At 43.1% G+C, this 23,211-nt stretch overlaps 1 protein-coding gene across 1 annotated transcript in view; it reads left to right on the top strand.

Moving 5' to 3' along the window:
- Positions 1-4,125, top strand: part of Tiam1 (TIAM Rac1 associated GEF 1) — a 131,281-nt gene extending 127,156 nt beyond the window's left edge. The window contains exon 26 of the mRNA XM_026393553.2: positions 1,750-4,125. Within this exon, the coding sequence (XP_026249338.1) occupies positions 1,750-2,219 (470 nt within the window). The 3' untranslated portion in view covers positions 2,220-4,125. The remainder of the gene's footprint in view (positions 1-1,749) is intronic.
- Positions 4,126-23,211: the final 19,086 nt, after the last annotated feature.

Genomic DNA, 23,211 nt, shown 5'->3' with positions numbered 1-23,211 from the left:
TTGGACTTAAAAAGCAACTGAAAGAGTTTATACCTACCAATCATATTCTAGGACCAATATTTTCCTATATTTTCATTATCACTTATCTGTCTGTCATTCATCAATTCTTCTTATTTTTGACACATCTCAAAGATACAGATATTACCACACTTCACCCCTCTGTACTTTAACATGCATATCGTTCACAGATACTTCCAGTAGCCCGATTTTGAATTTGGATAATTCTAATGAAGTGATTAGAGAGAGCCAAGGTCCGCTGTGGTGAGGTTAAAATAAAATTGGACAGGGATTTATGCTTCTTCCCAATGAAATAGAGTAGGTCTTGTCTTTCAGTTATTTATTTATTTTTCTTTCCTTTTGCCATTTTGCCTGGAAATGGTTTTCATCCCCCTCTCTGGGCGAGAGCTGTGCCCATTGAGATGACAGAGCACTCAGAATGGTGGTGGGCACACAGGTCTCAGACAGAGGATGGCTTGGCCAATGGCTTAGGCCAGTGTCGAGCTCTTCAGCCTTGTACCTGCTGTATTTGAAGTCAAGACAGCATTTTGCAGTAAACGAAAACAGGCAGCCTCCTTCTGGCAGCATCTAGCAATGATGGCTTTTAGGACTTCAGTTTCTGTAAAGTATCCCCTGACTGCTGCGTAGGCTCTTCCCTGCCACTGGAAAGCCCATGATGCATTTCACCTTTTTGTGTTTAATGCAGCAGCCACTTTACTCTCGAGAGAGAAATGGCAGCATTTCCAAGTGAGCCAGAGTGTGAGTGTGTGTGTGTGTGTGTGTGTGTGTGTAAGGGAGAGAGAGAGTTGGCTTGTTTGGTTGGGTGACATCCCTTGTTTGCTTGTTTTTAGTAGTTCTAACTTCCTAGAAGGCAGTAGGGTAAAGGAATGAATTCAAAGCTGAGTTTTTCTTACTTTTAGTCACTTTATGCAGCACTTTGTTGCTCAGCTGCCTGACTGTTTCTCGTTCCACTCAGGCACTGACTTCTTAATTGCATCATGGAAGAATGATTCGCAAAATGCAGTTAGGAGGGACTGAGGCTCTCATTTGCTTAGCCTCACAGTTCGTGTGGGACTTTGTCTGAAAGGGGACAGGAGACTAGTAGACATTTCCATATCTCTGAGAGCCACTTTATTTGTATTTTTTTTCACGTACTCCTTCAGAAGGGGGTGGCAACCTTAATCGGCATGTACTCAAGAAAGGTTAAGTTCAGGTTCCCAGAAAGCATCACAGTTTAGACCAGTGCTTCTGCCTCCTTGGTGCATCATGGTAGTATCTCCAAAGACAGCATCCTCCTCACTTATTGAAGAATAGCTGTTCTAGCCAAGTGACCCTGGGACAGCCCTGAGGGCTCTTCCCCATTCTGTGCTATAAGACGTCATAGGGTGGAGACATCACTCACTGATCCCAAGATTAGAGGTGCACTTGAGAGCTACAGAGTCTGTGTTACCTGTCTCCCAGATGCACAGGCTAGAGTAATAGGTCATTTTAAAGGGTGTTGAGTTCTCCTTCTCCATAGCCTACACCCTCTCCTGTGTCCTGCCTACTCCCTTGGGTCAGTGGCTACAACACCCTCTTAAGTCCAGACGTCTGAGCAAGATGGATGGTGACCTCTAGCCTCCAAACCCTGAGCCCCAGAGACTGTCAAGTGCATATCACCTCATTGTTGTGTTCCTTTCCTTTGCTTTCTGGATTTCCATCTCATGGTGAAGCGTGTGGGGTTTATTTTTGTGTTTTTGTGTGTGTGCGCAGTGTCCGCCCCAAGCAAGTCTCTTGGGAGGAGGAGGCGGCGACTGGCCCGCAACAGGTTTACCATTGATTCTGATGCCGTCTCCGCCAGCAGCCCGGAGAAAGAGTCCCAGCAGCCCCCCGGTGGCGGGGACACTGACCGATGGGTAGAGGAACAGTTTGATCTTGCTCAGTATGAGGAGCAAGATGACATCAAGGAGACAGACATCCTCAGTGACGATGACGAGTTCTGCGAGTCCGTGAAGGGCACCGCAGTGGACAGAGACCTGCAGGAGCAGCTTCAGGCTGCCTCCATCAGTCAGCGAGAAAGAGGCCGGAGAACTCTGGATAGTCACGCGTCCCGCATGACCCAGCTCAGGAAGCAGACCGCCCTGTCGGGCATCAATGGAGGTCTGGAGAGCACCAGTGAGGAAGTCATTTGGGTCAGGCGTGAAGACTTTGCCCCCTCCAGGAAACTCAACACTGAGATCTGACTGTGTCGTGTCCCCCAGAGGATTTGTGTACATACTTCTCCCACCGCCCCACTCTGCCCGCCCTCCTGTCCCATCCTCGAGAATGTCCCCTTAGGTCGCACTCTTGCACACACGGTTCCGGCAGCTGACTCGGTTCTGAAGCCATGTAGCCACCCACCTTCGTCATTCTTAACAACATCAGAAAGAATTGTTCAGGGTCCCAAACAAGCTGGAGTCCTGTCCTCTGTATATTACCAAGGGCTTTTATTTATTCTCAATTAATCAGGGCCTGCAGAATCAGAAGAAATAATCTATAGCACTGGAAAGCAGATTTCCCCCCACCCCCAGCAGCTAGGACAGATTGATTTAAGGGATAGCACACACAAAGAGATGACACACCCCCGTCCTGTCTGAAGCCAGTGTCCTAGCTGGGGAAACCACTTTCAAACACACAACGGAACAAGACGAAGTATCTGTACAGCTTGCAGGATTCGCCCTCCCTCTCTCTTCCGTGTCTGAGGGTATCAGTGTACTTTAAGAATGTGTGAGGAGAGGGTGGTCTCATTTATGTCTTGATGAGCCTTTTATTTTTTTCTCCTGTTTTGAACTATGGCTGGTCTGACTCTATGTCGGTGTTTGGAAGCTCTAGTTTTGCATAGAATTATAAAGATGCCAAACTCTTGTGAAAGAGATCCAAATTTATCACTTGAGAGAAAAGAGAAGAAAAAAAAAAAACCTATTTTTTGTATTTAACCTGTGATGCAGGGGCACAAAGAGATGAGGATTTTACAGTGTTAGATGTAACTCTGAGTCTAGAAATGAGCATATAACCTTTTGCAGAGAGTGAGGCATGGTGACTTTATATTTATATACGAAAAGCCAACAAGAAGCTCATGGTAAGGATAAATGTTGCTTTTTTAAGAAGCTTTTTTTTTTTAAAATGTTTGAGTCTATATTTGAGATGGGAGTTTGGCTGGGTGACACAAGACAGGGAATGGGCTGTGTGTGCGTCTGTAGCACATGGCAGGGGAGGGAGCCTCCTTCGTGTGGGGTTGCCATGGTGATCATTGATTGGTTTTCCCATCAAAACTGCATCTTCATCGTAGATGACCCGCCCCTTCCCTGACAGCCCATAACCAAACCTCTGAACCAAACAACCTCTTCAAAAACATCTCTTGCATTTAACACGTTCTTCATGCCAACAAAACAGGGTAAACATGCTGATAAATCTAACATTCTAAACAGATATCCAAATAGAAGAACAAAAACGAGTTTTAGCACTTTCAAATTTTTTTTTAAAAAAAGGTTTATAGCTTTTTTTTTCCTTCTTCCCATTTCACAATGTCCACTTCCTAAGAAGGGTTTAAATAATATGAAAACTTTCTTTTTGGGGAAAAAAAATATCTATTTGGTGTTTGACACATCAGTAGGTACTTTAAGACCTGAATTTTATAGTAGCTTTAGGAATTATATTTTATAAGAATCAGTTATGACTTTATATTTCCAGACAATAGAGAGTTCAGAACATCTTGCTCCGTGCCCCTGCTTGCTTTTCCCTCTCTCATCCTACGTCCCTCCCCTTTTCGGGTTTCCAGGGCTCTGAGCTTGATCTTTTGAAAATTTTATTCTATTAAATTTTTGCTATATCTTCTGGTTTTCTTAAAAAGCTTTAGAATGGTTTCTATGCCCTTTGTATCACCGCATTGTTCCATATCATCTCGGGTTCGATTGTGTCTGGATGGAAAACTGAAGCAGAGGCGTCGAATAGTTGAATTTACTGGTCCCCCTGCAGCGCGTCCATGGAAAATACTGGAGAGTCTGGTGCTTGGAGAGGGTGCCATTGTCTCTTGTACATAAGGTCATGACGTGTCGATGTCAAAAGTTCTTATATATTTCTTTTATAAGCTGAAAGAAGGTCTATTTTTATGTTTTTAGGTCTATGAATGGAACGTTGTAAATGCCTGTCAAACAATAAAAATATTGAAAAGTACCAGTGTGGTTCTGTGCCTTTTGGGGGCTCGAAGATGAGTAGAAATGGGACTAGAAAGAGTCCCTGGGGGGAAAATTCCTGGGAATGTCTATATTAAAAGTCCCTCTTATGATCATCAAGGGAAGCTGTTTTGGTAAGGCTTGAAGTTTTAACCAAAACAGAAAAGAAAATTTTTAAAAAGAGGGAAAAGGCCCTATAGTTCCTTGACATCTTGGTCTAAAAACTTGGAGAACAAAAATATACATCCATTACCCATAGTGGGATGACAGTCATCCTTCAGTATCTGCAGAGTGATTGGTTCCAGGACTCTGGTGGGTACCTAAATTCAGGGATCTTCATGTAAATAGAGTAGTATTTACATATCACCTAGCCAAGTCCTTTTGTATACTTTATATCATCTCTGGATTACTTATAATAGCTAATACAATGTAAAAGCTAAGCAGATAGTTGTTATACTATATTGTTTAGGGAATAATGACAAGAAAAAAGTCTACGTCTTCAGTAGAGTTTTTAAGAAGCAGTTGGTGTTTGGTAGAACCGTATTTGTTTTCCCAGTCTCCTGCCCCATCCTGGAGGGAGCAGGTGGAGGGGTGCATGGGGAAATGTTGGGGTGGTGTGCAGAACTCAGGATTGGATGAGGGAACTCATGGGTCATTCCACAGTTCGTCACTAGTGGCCTGCTGCCTGGATTTTTCATAGAGTCTCTCTCTCTCTCTCTCTCTCTCACACACACACACACACACACACACACATGCACACACAATGGTAAATATGATTTGGCCAGCTTTCTCTTCCTGTCACAGTCCCCTGACCTTTCTCCGGAATCCCTTATAAACCTTACCCTGTCAGAGGTATCCACCCACACCTGCCCTCCAGGTAAGAAGGTATTCTCCTTCCTGTCTAAGGTGATGTAGACCTGCTGAGCTCTGCTCTGTGGCTCCTTGCTGTTCCTGTGGAGGTCTGTGGACCACAGCATCAACCCCCCAGAGCTTGTGAGAACAGCAGTAAATGGGCCTTCAGCACAGATGTGTAAATCAAACCAGAAGGTTTTTTTAAAAAAAAAATATTTGTTTTAATTAGTTATCCATGACAGTAGAATACACTTATATACTTTGATATGTCATATATAGATGGGATATAATTTCTCATTTTTCTGAGTTACATATTGTAGAATCACACTGGTCATACAGTCACATATATACATAAAGTAATAATGTCTGTTTTGTTCTAAGAAAATCACTGGATAGTTCAGAGGCATGTTCATTTGAGAAACATCAGTTTGTTGGCCTCCCCGTGTTTTGACATTAAACAGTGATTTGGAGCCATGACACTTTCATAGGCACCTTGCATCAATACGTTCATTTGAAGATACAGAAAGATTTATTTCCGTCCTCCTCGGGATGGACTGACGCACTTTAACACTTACTGATAAAGTCATCCCAACAGTTTGTCCTCCGGTGTTAGTGATATTTAGTGGCTTGGGCTGCATTCCCGAGTAGCCCTGGGCAGAGAAGTGAGTGCTCAAAGTCAGGAACAGAAGAACAATCCCAGGGCCTTTCCCCGTCTGACAATTTCTTTTTCAGTCACTTATCCCATCTGCCTGGCAGAAACCATCCTCACTGCCCCTGACTCTCCCTGGCTGTCAGGGTTTGGGGCATTGGGTAAGGTCCTTGCCTCCAGTCTTGGTGTCCATTTGTCTGCAAAGGCTACTGTAGCGATGGCCAATGCTCCTGCGCTCAGGGTCCCTCTTGTTTGGAGGTGGGCTCTCCAGTGTTTCCAGTTGCCCAACTCCGAGCTGCCCCCCCCCCCCCAGTTATCTCTGTACTCAGGTCCTCAGTGTTTTGTCTGCCCCCTGTGCTGTTCAAGTTCTGGCCCCTTTAGTCCCTCAGCCCTCTCCGGCCCCTACCCCCAGCCAGTGGATGTACCCTTTCTGTGCAGGGTGGATATGGGGAAGGAGGGGGAAGAACAGTGGAAAAAAGCCATCTTCACCTGTAACTGACTCTTTGTCCCTCCCAGGGCTTTACATGCAATTTCCGGTTTTTGGCATGTGCCTCTTCCAGGATATCACAGTTGCCTTCGAAGAAGGGGAAATATTGAGCAGGTGAAGGGAAGGAAAAGTGAAAACACAGGGAGAAAAACCAATACTCAAAATATTTAGCTACTTACAGGTAAAATGTATGAGGCCAGGATGGCAGCTTTGCCTACCCCAGAGACTTCTCTAAAGTGAGGGGATGTTTGAAGAAAGGAGAAGGAGCAGGAAGCCTCTTTGACATAAGGTGGGGATACATCCTGGTTAATCCGTGCTAAGTTGAAAATATCCTAAGTCAAAACTCCATTGAATTCACTCATCCTTCCAGACACCCCAGCTCAGCATCAGGGCACATGGTGTGGCTCATTCACCCTTCGAGCCGGCACCGTGGTCACTGCATCTTGAGAGTGTCACACCACATACCACTAGACTGTGAAAAGAGCAAAATTCAAACTGCAAAGGTATGGTTCCTACTGTATGTGTATCATCTTCACACAATGTTAAAGTAAAAAAATGGAAGTCGAACCATCAGTGTATCAAGTGCTATCTATATGCAAAATATAAATCATGAATGTTTATAACTACTTCAAACAGTAGGAGCTGTTTCTTGTTACTGTCTTCTGTTAATCAAGCAGTGGTAGAAACTCTCCCAAAACGTGTCCCTGGGACCACTTTGTTTCTGTTCTCTCTGTCCCCATCTCACCACTCTTAGCCCATAGAATGCATTGCATAGTAAACCTCATTCATCTACAGTGGAATTTATTCTGGTCGATTCCATCCTTTCTACAGTGTAAAGCAACATTCAGCCTATAGGTTACATTATTCCATTAGGCCAGCGTCTACCACCACCCAGGTTTGCGTCTCAGTGCAACGTGATCAGGTAGGTCCTCGTGTCCCTGCTGTCAAGCAGTGGACTCATGGTCTGCAGTTTCTAACTCGTGGGCCATGTGTCTTCTGCTGTTGTCTTGTGATATGGAATTATTTTAAAGATACCAGGGGTTATCCATGCCCATTCCGCACTGAGCCACTTTTCTTGAAAGTCACCTAGGGCTCCCTCAGCTGCTCTCAAGAACAGTTTGGATTTTGAGTTTGGTGCTTTCATCTGAGACACAGTGTCATGTGTTCTGTTGTGCTTAGCTTTGTGCCCAAGTTTCTGCCTGGCATCATTATGTTGCACTGTAGACATTAATGGGTAGTTGATTTTAACCCCATCCCTGTCAATCAAGATATTAACATTTTGTTATCATGTCCTTGATTATTTTCTTGAATATATACATGGATGTGTGTGTGAGTATACACACGTGGGTCCATGTGCATGTACTCATAAAATTGATTCCGTTTTATTAACCCATATAGTGTTATTTCATTAGCCTGATTTTTCCTTCAGGGTTACAAGTAAAGAGCATTTTCCCCAGGACATTACAAAGAGACTATGTCTATTCTAAGTTATGCCACATGTATCTTAATGGATGGGTCATAGGTCACCATAATTCACATGACCAATTCTCTGCCAGTAGATATTAAGGCTTCTAGATCTTTTATTATGAAAAAATTGGATGACACCACGTTGCATAATTCTGTGGGCTGGTCCAAACGCTTCTGTATAATTAAAGAGGCAGCTTCTGGTGCATTCATGTGCATTTTAAGGATTTTGATGCACATTCCTAAATTGCCGGATGCCATATCTCTGTTGAACTTCTGGTGAGCACTCAGCCTTCTGCTTCCTGTCCAGTTTCTTCATGTTGTCACAGACATGCTGTTGGCTTAGCCATGGGACACTGGCTTTCTCACCAGATGAGGATGGATGTGCTTGGAGAGCTGGGCACCCTCCCTGTTCTACCTTCCCTCCTTCATCCACACGAGTGTTGGGGGACTATTTGGCCATTAGTTCATAGGGTATCGGGGTATTTGCAGTGACAAGAGTTTGAGTGTCACTGTTTTCTGCCCTTCAGATCTCCCAAGATCTTAAATACCCCTCGCCCCACAATGCTGTTGGTTTTGTCTCTGGATTTAAATGAAGTTTGTGTTTTCTGTGATAGTGATAAAATCATAAATTTTTTTTTATCATCGACATGCTTGGGCAATCCATTCCTCTTCCCCATCTTCTTTTAAAAAAGTGTTTAAAGAAAAAGTGTAAGGGCTGGGGATATAGCTCAGTTGGTAGAGTGCTTGCCTCACACGTGCAAGGCCCTGGGTTCGGTCCTCAGCACCATAAAAACAAAAGAAAAGTAAAAATTTTAAGACTCAATAGTTGGACAAGAGATGTCCCAGAACCCAGTTTTGGCTCAAGCAGACCATAAACTAACAATTCAGTTGTAAACTCAAGCAGATGGGAATATAGTAACAACTTCAAAAATTGTAGGAAGTGGATGGAAAATCAAGTACGGATGGGGTTGTGAAGAAGTTTTGTTAACTTGAAGCAACTCTTGATGCCTTTTATTAAAAGCCATTTCATATTTAATCCTTAGTACCAAGAAACAAAGCAAAAAAAAACATTCTATAAAAAGATTTTTTTTTTTTTTGGTAGTAAACCAGGGTTTTTAGATTTTCAACAACCTTTCCAGTCTTGGGGTTACACAGTTCTTTCCTGAAGTTCTTCTGCTGGGGAATGAGCTTGTGATGGAGATACAGTTTCTCTTCCCTCCCGCTCTCACTGTCATCCTTCTCCCACTTGATAGAGGGAGAAAGAGACTTCTCAGCCATCTCGGATCGTGCTTGAAGGGAGAACCTCTGGGACATCCAGTGGACACAGAAAAATGGTGTATTGATAAAGTCAATGATGATGCTGACCAGGGAGCTGGCCCCTTAGCAAGTCGGGTAGTTTCTATGTATTTGCTTTCCATCAATTTGAAGGAAGACCTGCTCAAGTTGTCAGGTGGAGTGGTGCAGCATTTAAAATAACTATAGATGATGTTTTAGTCTGTTTTCTGTTGCTATAGTAAAACCCCTGACACTTTATAAATAGAAGTTTTATTTAACTCATGGTTCTGAAGAGTGGGAAGCCCAATACTTGCCCAGCATCCGGTGAGGGTCTTCTTGCCTCACAACATGGTGGAGGGCATCCCATGGTGAGGCAGCGTGAGTGGTCAAGTTCAGATCACTCTTCCTCTTCTCATAAAGCCACTCGTGCCATCTTGGAGGGCCCCATCCTCATGACCACATCCAATTCTAATATCCTCCCAAAGGTTGCACCCCCAAATCCCATGAACATACGAATTTGTGGATTAAGTTCCCAATTATGAATTTTTGGAGGATGCCTTCAAACCATGGCCGATGATATCTCTGGATTTGGGCATTATAATTCAAGACGGGAAGAAATTGGGTGGCACTTCATGAAACTGCAATAATAAAGCTCCTTTTATTCCCAATAGTCTCCAAACAAGGTTTCCCTGTGCTTATATTTATAAAACAGAAAAATCAAAGCCGAATTGAGGTTGAACTCTAGTTATATTACCTCATGGAAACATAAGGTAATTGAAAATGAAAAGCCCTACCTATTTCATTATTATTTCTAGTGAAATTTTACTTTATGTATTTAATATTTTCAAAACATATATTTTTATATAATCAATTGTGTATCAATAATAACTGTAATGGAAACTTAATCTAGAATTTATTTTTTTTTAAATAATTGTAGTTTTGTGGTCATAGGAAACGTCAGAACTTTTTTTTTACATAAATGTGAATTAATTTATGATTTTTCTCATTTTGTTTTCTTTTAAAAAATTTGTTCTTTTTAGATATACATGACAATAGGGTATATTTTGACCTAGTATACATGCATGGAGTATAACTTAGGATTCCATTCTTGTGGTTGTACATGATATGGAGTATTACTGGTCATGTATTCATATATGAACATAGAAAATGATGTCCAATTCATTTTATTGTCTTTCCTATTCCCCTCTCCCTTCCCTTCATTCCCCTTGTCTAATCCAATGAACTTCTATTCTTCCCATACTCCCCCCTTTATTGTATGTTGGCATCCACCTATCAGAGGGAACATTTGGCTTTTGGTTTTTGGGGGTTTGACTTATTTCACTAGCATGATAGTCTCCAGTTCCATCCATTTACCAGCAAATTTTTCTTTATGGCTGAATAATATTTCATTGTGTATATATACCATGTTTTCTTTATCCTTTAATCTATTGAAAGGTACCTAGGTTGGTTCCAAAGCTTAGCTATTGTGAATTGAGCTGCTATAAACATTGATGTGGCCATGTTACTATAGTACGCTGATTTTAAGTCCTTTGGGTATATACCAAGGAGTAGGATAATTGGGTCAGATGGTGGCTCCATTCCAAGTTTTGTGAGGAATCTCCATACTGCTTTCCATAGTGGTTGTACCAACTTGTGGTCCTACCAGGTCTTATGCTCATTGGCTCCTCAGCCTTTCAGTATGAAATTATGGGATGGTGCCATGTGTGTATCTTCTAGCTCTAGTTTTGACCAATCGAATGAAAATTGGCATTTATAGAGAACATCTGGAAAATGCCTTTGTTATTGTTAGGGATTTGTATTCTTTATTTTTTTTAAGAGTTCTACCTCACCCTGTTAAATATATAAAAGTCTCTCTAGATTTGACAGAGATGTAAGTGATTAAAAATTTTTATGTAGAACTTAAAAAATGGAAAGACCACTTTCAAAGTGCATTTATTTTTCACACTTTATTTCTAAAACAAATGGGAAAGCTTGGATCAGAATAGCAGCTTGTAGATGTGTGCTATGTCACGTACAATATTACTAAATAATTCATGTTCAGGTGGCCGAATCTGAAGCATCTCAATTTTGAAATTAAAAAAAAATTAAAATCCATTCCACTGTCTTAGCTAAGACATAAAAAATTTAATAATTTTCTTTCTGCTTGAATTTTATATCACTCATAAAACTTTTTACACAAAAAGAAATCTATATTACAAATACACATAGAATTCCATCAACTGATTTTTCATTCTTTTCCTCACTAAAACTTGTCTGGGACACACGCAATTTGTCTTAATAAAAATTACATTATTGACTCATTTTTTACTAGAAACACACTTGAGAATTCCACATAGATTTAATACTTTCCTTCTCATCATTCCCTACCCCCCCAATACTCCAGCAGTTGATAGTTCTTGAAATTCTTTTAAAAAGTGCTCTGTGAGTTTTTAAAATTTTAATCGACTGTATATGAGATGAAAAATTATTTTTTTCCTCTATCCTTTTGAGTTCTTAGTTGAGACCCCTGTAACAAAAGGCAGATTAACAAAAGAAAAACAAACAAGTTTAATTAAGACGTGTATTTCATGTTAACATGGGAGAAAACTCAAGAAAAGAATACCTCCCAAAGAGGTGGCCTGGAACTTTGGTAAGATCTATAGTGTCTTGGACAAAGAGCAGTATACATGGTTAGAGAAGTAACAAGACAAAAAAAAAAAAAAAAAAAAAAAAAAAACTTTGAATCTCCAGGGGAGGTAAGGAAGAGGAAGGCAAATAAATGAGAAGCCAATGGTACTTGAAGGCTGGTTAGTAGTGTTTGTCATGTAGATTTCTCTGCGCCACTGCCCCGCAGATGAGGGTCTAAAGCTGGCTCTTCCTGGTAGAGAGCTGAGGGGGGACACCTGCCTGTAGGTCAATAGAGGGTTGGCAGAGGGTTTTCTCCTACCAGCCTCTTTTCCATGACCATAGTCAAGTTAACCCACAGGCCAGCATGCTGTTCTGCCACTCTTATCATTTTATTTTGCTCATTTGTTTTCCAATAACCCAGAGAGTTTGGTCAAGGTTTAATTCATGAAGAGCTGTCTTATGAGCAGTCCAAGGTAACGTCTTAGGTCTCAGATCTACAGTCTAGCAATCTCACCAATCCCGAGAGTGGGATTGCAGGCGCCACTACCATTCAGTAGATCCCATTTTCATAAGTTAAAGACAGAAATGCAGGCTGGGGTTGTTCTGTGGCTCAGTGGCAGAGCGCTTGCCTCGCATGTGTGAGGCACTGAGTTCAATTCTTAGCACCACATTTAAATAAATAAAGGTCTATTGACAATTTAAAAACAAACAAACAAAAGGTAATGCTTCTACCAGGAACTGGTCCTACTCTACCTGGGCAGATGTTCATCTTCAAGAAATTTTGACATAGCAAAACAAAGGGAGGGGAGAGCTGGCGTCTCAAGCTGGAGAAGGCCGAGTGGACATCAGAGACAGGAATTTCTGAGTTTGTGACGGTGACAACGATATCAAGTCAAGTGAGCATGAACAGGCGACAAGGTTTTCACTGGGCTTCACGGGGGAGGCCGCACCGAGCGAGAGACCAGAACAAAGGGAGAGTAAATTTTCTTGATCTGCTGGTGTGGGCTAGGAACTGGTAATGTCCACTGACCAGGGGCACAATCCAAAAGATGTTTCTCCTTACACAAGACTTGGCCCACAGGACGGTCACCATCAACTTGTCCTGCTGAGTTGCTCTTGCAGCTGACACAGTCATCCTGAGCAAACATCCTCATGACTGGCTCTGGGCCTCGTCATAGGGCTAAGGGACTCTGGGGGCTTGGGCCACTATAGCTGCTGAAAAATGCACAAAGGCCGGTAGGAGAAAACCCAGCAGCTTCGGTGGGCAATCAGCATGTCTACAAACAGAGCCGAGTGGAACCTGTCCCCAAGGTCAAGGCAGTAAAGGGGACAGACAATATGGAGACAGAGACCCCCACCCCCACCCTCGTCACACACCAGACACTTGGCCCAGGTGAACAGTCACTGGTTTCAGCAAAAGCAGACTTCAAGTCCCTGAAAAGTCACCTGGGCAATCATTATCACCATAACCCATGACGTCATCTACTCTGAAGCTAGTGGGAAATGAATAATATGTGGCCCAGCTGTGTGACCTCCAAAAGGAGTGATTTTTAAGTTGACTAGCAACAAGGGAAGCTAGAAGGTTTATTAAGTTTGCTTCACTGGTAACAAAATTTATCTTGTGCAAACATTCTACTTCTGCACTTTGATCAGGTCTCGCCCTGTTGTTTGGAAAAGAGCAAAGGGTGGAGAAGCAACAGGGACTGCTACCAAGGGTCATCCTTTATTGCATCCGGGGGTCCACTTCATGGTCCCACCATGGTGGCTCCCGACTGTCTCAAGTCATTGGCTGTGTAACCATGAAAAGTTCAGTTCTGTTGACTGGCCATCGGCTCCAGAGATGGAGTGACTATAGGAGAAGAAAAAGCTTGATTGACAAGAAGCCAGCAAGCTGGAAGGTGGGGGCTCTCACCCCAAAGTTCCCTTCCACATCAGTTGCAGGTGCTTAGCTTAATAGGGACTTGGGGGAAGTAATATTTTAGTCATAGGTGGGTGGGTGCCAGGGTGGTCATTAATTCCATAGCAGCCATCAAGTCTGACAGGCATCTTGATGTTTTTCCTAAGGTTTTCAAAGGTCCCTTATTCCTGCTCTTGTCTGTTCTTGAAAAATTGATTCCAAACTCAATCATTAGTCAAAGACCTCAGTGGTTTTTCCAGAAGACAATTTGAGATAGGGAATTTATGTCATGGTGTGTCCAGGCCTTAGACAAGTTCAGTTAGACCTTAAAGTAAAAGAAAAAAACAATAGTTTTGCTTTTTTAATTAACTGTGAGCTTGATGAGAGGTAAGGACCTAGGAAGAGTCTCAAAAGAGGGAGAGGAGCCTTTTAAAATGACTTTTAAAATTGAGGCAAGCAAAGTATGCTACATAATGAGTACCATGCAACGTGGGGAAGGAAAAACTAGTTTTATCTCTGCCCTTCTCAGCTCTGAGCTATGACTCCTGAAAGAAAATACAGGTCAACAAGAGAAAAACAAGTTTATTAACATTGATGTCTCATATTTATTTGGGAGCTGTAATGGATTGGGTATGTGCTGTCTCCCAAAAGCTCGTCTGTAAGACAATGCAGGAATTTTCAGAGGTGAAATCATTAGATTATAAAAGTTGTAACCTAATCCGTGGTTATTCCACTGATATGAATTAACTGGGTGGTAACCATAGGCAGCTGCAGTGTGGCTGGAGGAGATGGATCACTGGGGCACGACTTGGGGTTTATGCTTTTGTCCTGGTGAGCAGAGCATATTCTCTGCTTCCTGGTTTTCACGTCCTGAGTTGCTTTCCTCCATCTCACCCTTCTGCGAACGGTGTTCTGCCTTAAAGAACTATGGAGTCAGCCCACCATGGACTGAACCTCTGAAACCATGAGCCAAATAATAAACTTTTCCTCCTCTAAGTTGTTCTTATCAATTCTTTTGGTCCCAGTGACACGAAGCTGACTAAAACCAGATCTATCTAGAGAAGTAAGTTGCAAAGAAGTGACTTAGAACTCTGGCTTACGTTGAACCTTCAGCTAAAACAAGGGAAAGAGGCTCTGGAGTTTGTTGTGCAGAATTGGGTCAGAGTCACCTCCATTGCTAAGTCCCTTGGGGTTTAGTTATCCTCTTCCTGGTAGATTTCCTTTGTAGATACACATTTCCCTTTTACAGAAGAATAACCTCTGTGTTTTCAGAGCATTTCCTGTGTCTGTAGTGTCTCCCTCACATAAATACCAGGTAGTATGTTCTCTTTGTGGCTGGCTTCTTATGCTCCTCCCCAGCCAGTGACATCATTTGTATATCCTAATACTATGCTCTTTTCTCTTGCTGGGTTGTATTTCCTGAGTAACCCCAAATTTGTGTATCCATTGGATAATGGATCTTAAAACAGGCTGTCCAACTCAAGGAATGGCACCTGCCATCTCGGCTACAAAGTAACAAAGGAGAAACTTGACTCTGACCAATGGGGTTCTTGGCATGCGTGATGGAAAAGAATTCCTGCTGCTTGCTTAGGACAGCTCCATCCCTTACTCCACCAAACACTTACTGAGCATACTCTATGTGTGAGGCACCAGGCACTGTTCTTTGTGTCTGGGGTGTCAAGATAGTTATCATCCTCATGGAGATTCTGTGATAGTGAGAAGATAGGGTGTCTATCTTCACCAGATTTCTGTCATTATAACAGAATAACTGAGGTCATTAACTTATGAAGTAAAGAGAGGTATATCCATGGGTCGGAGGGTCCAGTCCAAGATCAGGTGGTCCCATCTGTTTGGGTGTCTGGTGAAGGTGGCAAATCATGGATGGCAGAAGCATATGTAGGTGTAAGGCACTCCCACACTCACATTATGAGCTGGGAAGCAGATGGAGGGAGGGAGGAAGGGAGGGAGGGGGAAAGGGGGGAGGGAGAGAGAGAGAGAGGAGAGAGTGGAAGGAAATGGAGTAAGATTGGTCCCGTAATCCATTTAGAATGCATGCCCACCATGACCTAAGGACCTCTCTCTCTCCCTAGGCCCTACTTCCTACAGATCTTCAGTACCTCCAAATACCACCACCCTCAGGGACCGATCCTTAAATACAAGGGCTGTTGGCGACATTCAACATCCAAACTGTAAAATCATCTTAGTCTATTCGTGCTGCTATAACAAAATACCTGAGATTAGTTAATTAAAAACCTAGAGCAATTTAATTCTCACAGTTTTGGAAGCTGACGTGAGTGAGGTGCCTGGTGAGGACTTTCTGGTAATATCCTTGCACAGAAGGAGTGAGCACTGTGTCCTCATGACCTAGGGAGACCCATCTCCAAAGAAAGGTCCCACGAGTTCCTAGAGAGAAGGGGGAACTGGATTCAGGACAAACAGCCTTCTTGGAATGTGTGATGGAAAAGAATCTTGGCCTGTGTCAGTTAGAGGTCTAGACAGGGGTTTATGTAGGAAAGTTTCACATTCGAGGGAGGCTGTAAGGGTGGCAATCTCAAGGGAGAGATACCTTTATGGATAGAGCAAGGACTACACATTCAGGGAGGATGTGGGTCCTCTCAAGAGTGAGAGAATTTTGGAGGTTCCCAGCTCTTCTTTTAAAGGAAACTTGGTCAGGCGTGGGTATAGGAAGGCATGTAGAAATGATATTGGCCAGTGATCTCAAGACAGATCTACTGGTCTGGTCAATCTCAGAATCTTTAGGCTGACCTGGTCTTCATTATTGGATCCATATATACCACTGGAAAATCCTCTATATTACAGGTTCCTCAAGCTATCCTATTTCTCTTTGCTTAATCTATTTATTGAGAGGGGAGGATTAACAGTGCTCAGGTAGATTTACAGATTTCCTAGGAATTTGGAGTAACAGGCTGGGAAAAGAGACAGGCTTAGTAGTGACAGGTCTGGGAAACTATGCAGAATGAATTAAAATTGTTTTTCCTCGTCCTTCCTTATGTCTCCTTTCTGTCTATTGCTTACTTCTTCAATGCTACCTCATGCACATGGTGAAGAGCAAAATGGCCCAAGCTAGTTCCCTCCCACCATTGTATAGGCCACCAATCTATTTGCCAGGGTGGAGCTTCCATGACTCAGATCACTTCCCTCTAGTCCTCCCACCACCCTTATCATCACAGGAAGATTAAGTTTCAACATGACATTGGAGGGGGCATATTCAAACCGTAGGAAATAGGTTAAGATGCTGAGCTTTTAAATGGTCCCACCAATCTTAGTGACCAAATGGAGAACTTGGAAGAGGATTTCCTGGGTGAGGGACCCCTGGAGAATTCTAGAAGAACTAGAACAACCACTGCAAGATCTAGAGGTAGCTCTCAAGCCACATGAAAAATCTTAGGAGAACACATTCCAAAGAACTTTGTTAGATGAAGACTGAATGTTATAGGAACTCAGTTCTAAAAAAAGCTAGGGGGTATGGTGGGGGGGATGTAGGGTTTTCCATTGGTCCTAGTAGCTGGTTAAAGTTAAAGAGCTTGACCTGTTTAGGATGCAGAAAAGTGCATCTCCCTAGGGTAAGACCTAGAGAGAAGTCCCAGGATTGTTTCAGATGGAGTCACAAATAGTCTAGGAAAAAGGTTGGGATTGATGGAAATGCCCAAATCAAACTCAGACAAGGGTTTAAAATTGACATTTCAAGAGATGGTTTGTACTGTTCATATTTGTTATTTTTATTTCCCGATTCCTTATAGAAATTTCAAGCACACACCTACACACAAATGCCTGTTTGTGCTTATTTTCTGGGAGAGTGGTAACATGAGAAATGGTTCCCTAGGTTATTTTCTCAGCATCTCTGCTGCTAGCAACCAATAGCTAGACTGGGGATAAGGCAGAGATGAAGGGAAGGGACCCATGGGATGAGTTCCTGGGTCTTTTGGGAGACGGAACTGGCAGCGGGACACAGTGCAGGGACTCAGCCAGGGGAAGGCCTTATTTTTGCTGTTTCCAGTGGTCCTCAATGGGACAACTCACTCAGAGATCCCTTCGACTCTAAAAGAGCTGAGACCTCTCCTGCAAGGAAGCCCAGGACAGTTTCATGTGCATCCAGACGTGCTCTGGTTGATGTGGATTCCAAGTCTCTGGTGGGTCCTTCAGGTGACAAAAAAGAACAACATCATTAGGAACCTCACACGAGTTCCATGAAGATCCAAGTGATTTTGAAAATATACTGCTGCCAAGACCCACCTAAAACCAAGAAAATCATATCTCTGAGGGCTGGGTCAGAGCAGCAGTTTACTTCAAATCTTCCAGGTATCGATTCCAGTCTGCCAGAAACATTCCGACTCTAGGTTGATAACAATGCATTGACATGAAAATTAATCTTTTCTCCTTCTCTAGTTTCTAATTGGATCGGATTTATCCTAGTATTTTGAAAATTCCTATGACTAACTTTTATTGAACATCTATTATATAGAACATCTAGCATAAGATGCAGGACGGAATATTGGTGAGTATAGTTCCTTCCTTAAGACACTCAGAATCCAGCAGTACCCAATGCACAAAATGCCCCTGATAGTCACTCATCCTATATTGCTCCTGTTCACTGAGATCCACTGTATCTCCCTTGTACAAGCACTTCCTGAGAAGGTGACAGGGTTCAGAATACACTATTCCTTGTGGAGCCTTGGCCTATTGAGCACTTTAAGGTGAATGAATCTGGGAAACAGCAGGTGAGTTAGGACTCTCTGACCTTTTCTTTCTCCCTTGAAGCAGTTTACAAGATGCTTTGTGAGAGGTTCCCTCCCTATAGTCAAAGAAAGGAAACTCTTATCACCATGTCAGAGGGATGCCCAGAGAAACTGAAGGAACAGGCCCTGCCCTTTCCCTTAGCTTATGTCCCGCGTCCGTGGCGTCCGTGGTGTTTTCCCACGACTTTACACTCTCCACTCCACTCCTAACTGACTCTTCAGGTCTTCATTTCCCTACGAAGGCTCCCCTGTCATGGAAAATGGAGTCCATAAATGCCTGTTTTTCTCTTGTTAACCTGCCTTTTGTTGTCTGTTTAAAAAAGGGCCTTACTGCAGAGAACCTAGGACGGGCAGGGGAAAAGACTTTTTTTTTCCAGTCCTAAAAAGAAGAATATTTGAAATAGAAATGGGAATGCAAAATGCACAATGAGATTTTTCAAGGGTGTGAATTTCCTAAAATACCTACATTTCTTGAAGTATTTTCACTTGAATTATTTTTTGTTCGTTTTTTAAAAATTCCTAAATTAACATAAATTCAAATTCATACAACTCATTTACATTAATATATGTTAGTAATAAATTAAAGTGGAGGGAACCACTTAATGGTCCCATTGGCATTCTTCAGCCTGCAGATCACAGAAGGTGTCCCCCATTCATTCGATTCGGTTTACCCCAAACCATTGCTAGCATTTTGACATTCCTCTCCCCATTTTTGGGTGCATATGTGTATTTAATGTATGCACAGATCTAAATCTCTGCATATTTAAATGGAATCAATTCCTATATCATACTGTGGTCTGTCTTATTTTATTTATCCCACATCACATATAATACCCCTGCATTAAAAATCTTCCTGTAAGCACCTTTTAGCATATGATACTTTCTGTATCTTTTAGTGTTCATGAAGAATTCCTTTGAGTAGACCACACCACAAGGCCCTAAAATACTCGCTGACAAAATGAGTCTCAGCTTGTATTCGACAACTTCGGACATTTGGATCATTTACATATTGGGCTATTATAAATAAGACACTGTGATGTGAACCTCACCTTTTTAAAATAATTACAGCTGGCATTTCCAGCCACTTTACACACTTCAAAACACCTTTTTATGCATTATTCATCTGGTCTGTACAAATCCTTTGAGATAAATTGGCACATTAGAGGCGAGAAAATAAGGCTCACAGAACAAATAACAGCTTTTCTGTTAAGTGATAACAAGCAGGGTTAGACCTCACACGGAGTTGGCATATCTTGCCCATTTCCAAGCCAGAAAATTCACCGATTGGTTATAATTACTAACATCAAGACGATGGCTCTGCTTCTTTTAAAAAGAAAATAAAAGAAAAAAAGCGGAATTGCTAGCCTCTTAAGCTCGAATGGCGTTTCCTTCTTAGGTTTATCCTGGCAGAAAAGGGAGCAGAGCAAGCTCTTCATTCACCACCACCACGAAAGCTGTTTGCACAAAGCTTTGAAGGTACTATGTGTACCCTACTGCCCCCTGCTGGATGCCTGCCGCACAATCTCAAGTTTAAAAAGGGCCTGCAGAATCCTACAGGGCAGGGTTGAACCTGCATCTAGACTGCGGGTTTGCGAGGTCCAGCACTGGGGACCGACCCAGCCCAGCCCCAGCAGGACTCGGTCCTTTGTTGGTCCTAAGCTGAAGGGAGAGCAGAGGCACCTTGCTCTGCCCTGTGCTGGACTGAGAACATCAGAATATTTAAAAGCATCCAGATGATTGCTATGCACCGGTTGGATCTAATATACGTTGAAAATCCATACATACTTAACCAATTCTGACTCTCGGGCAGTGAAGAGCACGCAACAGTGTTTTTGTTTTTCCCCGTAATAAAGCAAAAGGAGCATAAAGATACAGAAAGTTGGGTGCACGTGCTGTTTATTGAATGATTTTTCAGACTCATGGATTTGTCTAAGGAGGACGTGCAAAATCATGTTCCAATTTACAGAGCTCAGTAGCATCTCAAGGGGTACCTTGGCGAACTTTGGGCTAAAGTTGCGAAGATGCCTCTCTGGCGCCCCCTCCCGATGCATCAACGAGGTGCCTCATGGTATTCAGATTCAGAGTGGACTTGGAGGGACCCTTGAAGTTATCCCTCTCTTTTTACAGCGGAGCTGCTGAACCCCAGAGCGGTGCAGTGTTTGTTCAGGGCTCACACACCTACTAGTTAGATTAAGTGGAGTTTGGCTGGGGGAGGGGCGGTTTTCAGAGACGGGAGAGGGTAACTCAAGTCTCCAGAGGTTGATAGCCCACAAAGGGTTGGGGATGGAGAATCAGCTGATGATTGACATAATTAGCACAGTTGAGGGGTAGGTACCACATACAAAGCCATCAGGTGATTGTTGTTGCCACTAATGAAATCTGAGAATCTCGAAACTTCCTTGGCCTATAGACTTACAAGCCCTTCTAAGTCAATATTTCCAAAACTGTACCTGTCATTTCCATATGCACTTTATCTTATCATGTTTCTTCCCTTTAAATGGCATTGCCTTCCTGAGGTACTGCCCCACTGGAGGACCAATCATCTCTCTATGTCCTTACTCTTCTAAAACCTATCCTGAATCCTTTACTATCAGAACTTCCTCTTGCCTCATGATAAAACAAAACAAAACAAAAACACCTTCAGGAGTGGACATGTGCCAGCAGCGACGGCCCAGATGATGAACATCCTCCTTGTATTTAGACAGCATTTCACCTTGGGGGCCTTGTCCTGCTTTCTCTGGGTAGGATCTGGCCAACTTCCTTTCTAGCCCTCTCTCATACCCCTTGCACCCAGAAGGCAGACAAGTGTCCTAAGGCAGAGCCAGGAGCTGTCACTGTGGACGTCAGCAACATGCTGAGGGCTGAGGGCAGAGCTCATCAGCATGGGGTCATTCTGGGAAGTGAGGCCAAGAGACACATAACAGAAGGAACATAAGGAGAGAGGGGACCCTAGATGATGGTGAGGGATTCCTGTTTGGGTTATGAATTTACAGCGGAGCAGCTGAACCCCAGAGCGGTGAAGTGTTTGGGTTATGACCCAGGGTGACCCAGATAGATGTAAGAGGTTACATTCTTCAGGTTTTCAAACTCCAGTTTACAAAAGCAGTTCCTTTGGTGTAGAGTTAAGGCCCAGGTAGATTGAGCTGGTGAGATGGCATGCAGTTCAGGGTGTGGGCGCTGAAGACCTGCTGGGAACGGCTCTGGTTGGGGACAGAGTCTCACATGAGGCATGAAGCTGATGTAGGAAGCTGCAAACAGGTAGGTAATATACTATTGCTTTTCACCCCAAAATAAGGTTGGCCAAATGGGAATGAGTGTGTGTGTGTGTGTGTGTGTGTGTGTGTGAGAGAGAGAGAGAGAGAGAGAGAGAGAGAGAGAGAGAAATCCATTCTTAGAGGAGCTGTAATAAGGATTAATCTCTTTAGAGATATAATCCCCTTCCTCTGGGACCACTTTGAGGTCACAACACATATGGGGTTGTGTCCGTTTGGGTGACCTCCTTAACAGTGATATTACTCATAGGTATTTTTTTTTTTTTTTTAGCAAAAACTCTGCAATCTTGTAAATCAAGAGTGGAGCTCTGCTCTGGGCTCCATGGATATTCATCAGGAACATGACAGGTGATTGAATATGCAAATAGGACAGGTGTTTCATTTCCAGGGCAGGGATAATGTCATCACTAGGACATTCTGTCTTGGGCAGGATGGGTTCTCTGATTAACTAGGATATGGAACCAACCTTCCTGGTCTGTAATATATAGTCACTAGGTTTTCCAGAAAACTTAGAAGTATCTGAAAACTTGCCATGTGTGTGTGTGTGTGTGTGTGTGTGTGTGTGCATGTACATACATGTCTGTCTGTCTGTCTGCCTGTCTTTCTCATTGCCACAGATTTACTCCTATAGCCTTCTAGGATTTGAAGTATTTTCTATCACCCACTGTAGTGTCATTTTTTTCCTTTTTCTCAACCACATGGAATACTGCGCTATGATGGGGTTTAGGGTCTCACTCTCCCCTGGTCCTATGTATAAACACAGGGTAACTATATTCAGGGATCTTCTTGTGAACTTCCTCCTGTGCCTTTGGAGGGGGTGTGTGTGTATGGTTGGCCTTGGGCTTCCAGGTGGAAGGGAAGGGTGTCTGTGGTGGACAGGTTTTGTCTGAAGGGTTTCCGTCCTCCTTAAGGTACCACCTGCTCTTAAGGGGCAGATTGTTCTGGAAGGTCTCAGCCTTGGAAACAGTGGGAGACTTTTTGTTCCTCTGCAGGTGAGTGGTATATTGCTTCATTTGCAGTTACTGTGGGGCCTCTAAGTTCTCCCAGAGAAGCCTCTGCAAATCCCATCAAATAACTCAGCAGGAGATATTGGGTGGCATGGATCTGAGGTAAATCTGTTTTATAAAAAGAGAAAGGAGATACTATATACATTTAGCATGTGTGTAAGCCCCAATTTAGCATGTATATTGATGCATAAATATATATACACATACCTACAGACATATACGTATGTGTTTTTGTGTGTATGTAGATTCACACATTCACACACTCACTATGTATGTATGTAGAGAGAACGTAGGGGGGATCATTTCCCAGCTGAAGAGGCCATTTAGCACCCTGTCCCACTCTTGGGTGCACTCCTGGTGTCTGCTTGCACATGGGAGATCAATGGGATTCACATGGCTGACGGTGAGCCACACTAATGCCAGGACTTCCGCCGTCCACAGACACACACACTCTTCCAGGCTGCCCTTCAGGGCTCTACCCTGCAAGGCCAGTGCCCTTGGGAAGCACACAGAAGCCACTGAGGCCAGCCTTGGCCAGGGTGTGTCATAGTGGGCCATGGGAGTGCCGCCCATCTGGCAGGTCACATGGTATCCAACCTGTCCATTGAGCTGCTGGGGAACATCTTCTTGATGTGCGTCAAGGCGGGGTTTTACTTGAGCTGCTGCTGCTGCTGTTCTGATGCTGGACCACAGGTCACATGAGGTGCTGGGTATCTCCGAAGATCTTTCTAGT

The sequence above is a fragment of the Urocitellus parryii genome, chromosome 2 (assembly GCF_045843805.1).
Source record: "Urocitellus parryii isolate mUroPar1 chromosome 2, mUroPar1.hap1, whole genome shotgun sequence".
Taxonomy (NCBI): domain Eukaryota; kingdom Metazoa; phylum Chordata; class Mammalia; order Rodentia; family Sciuridae; genus Urocitellus; species Urocitellus parryii.
This window is presented reverse-complemented; position numbering and strand designations above follow the sequence as displayed.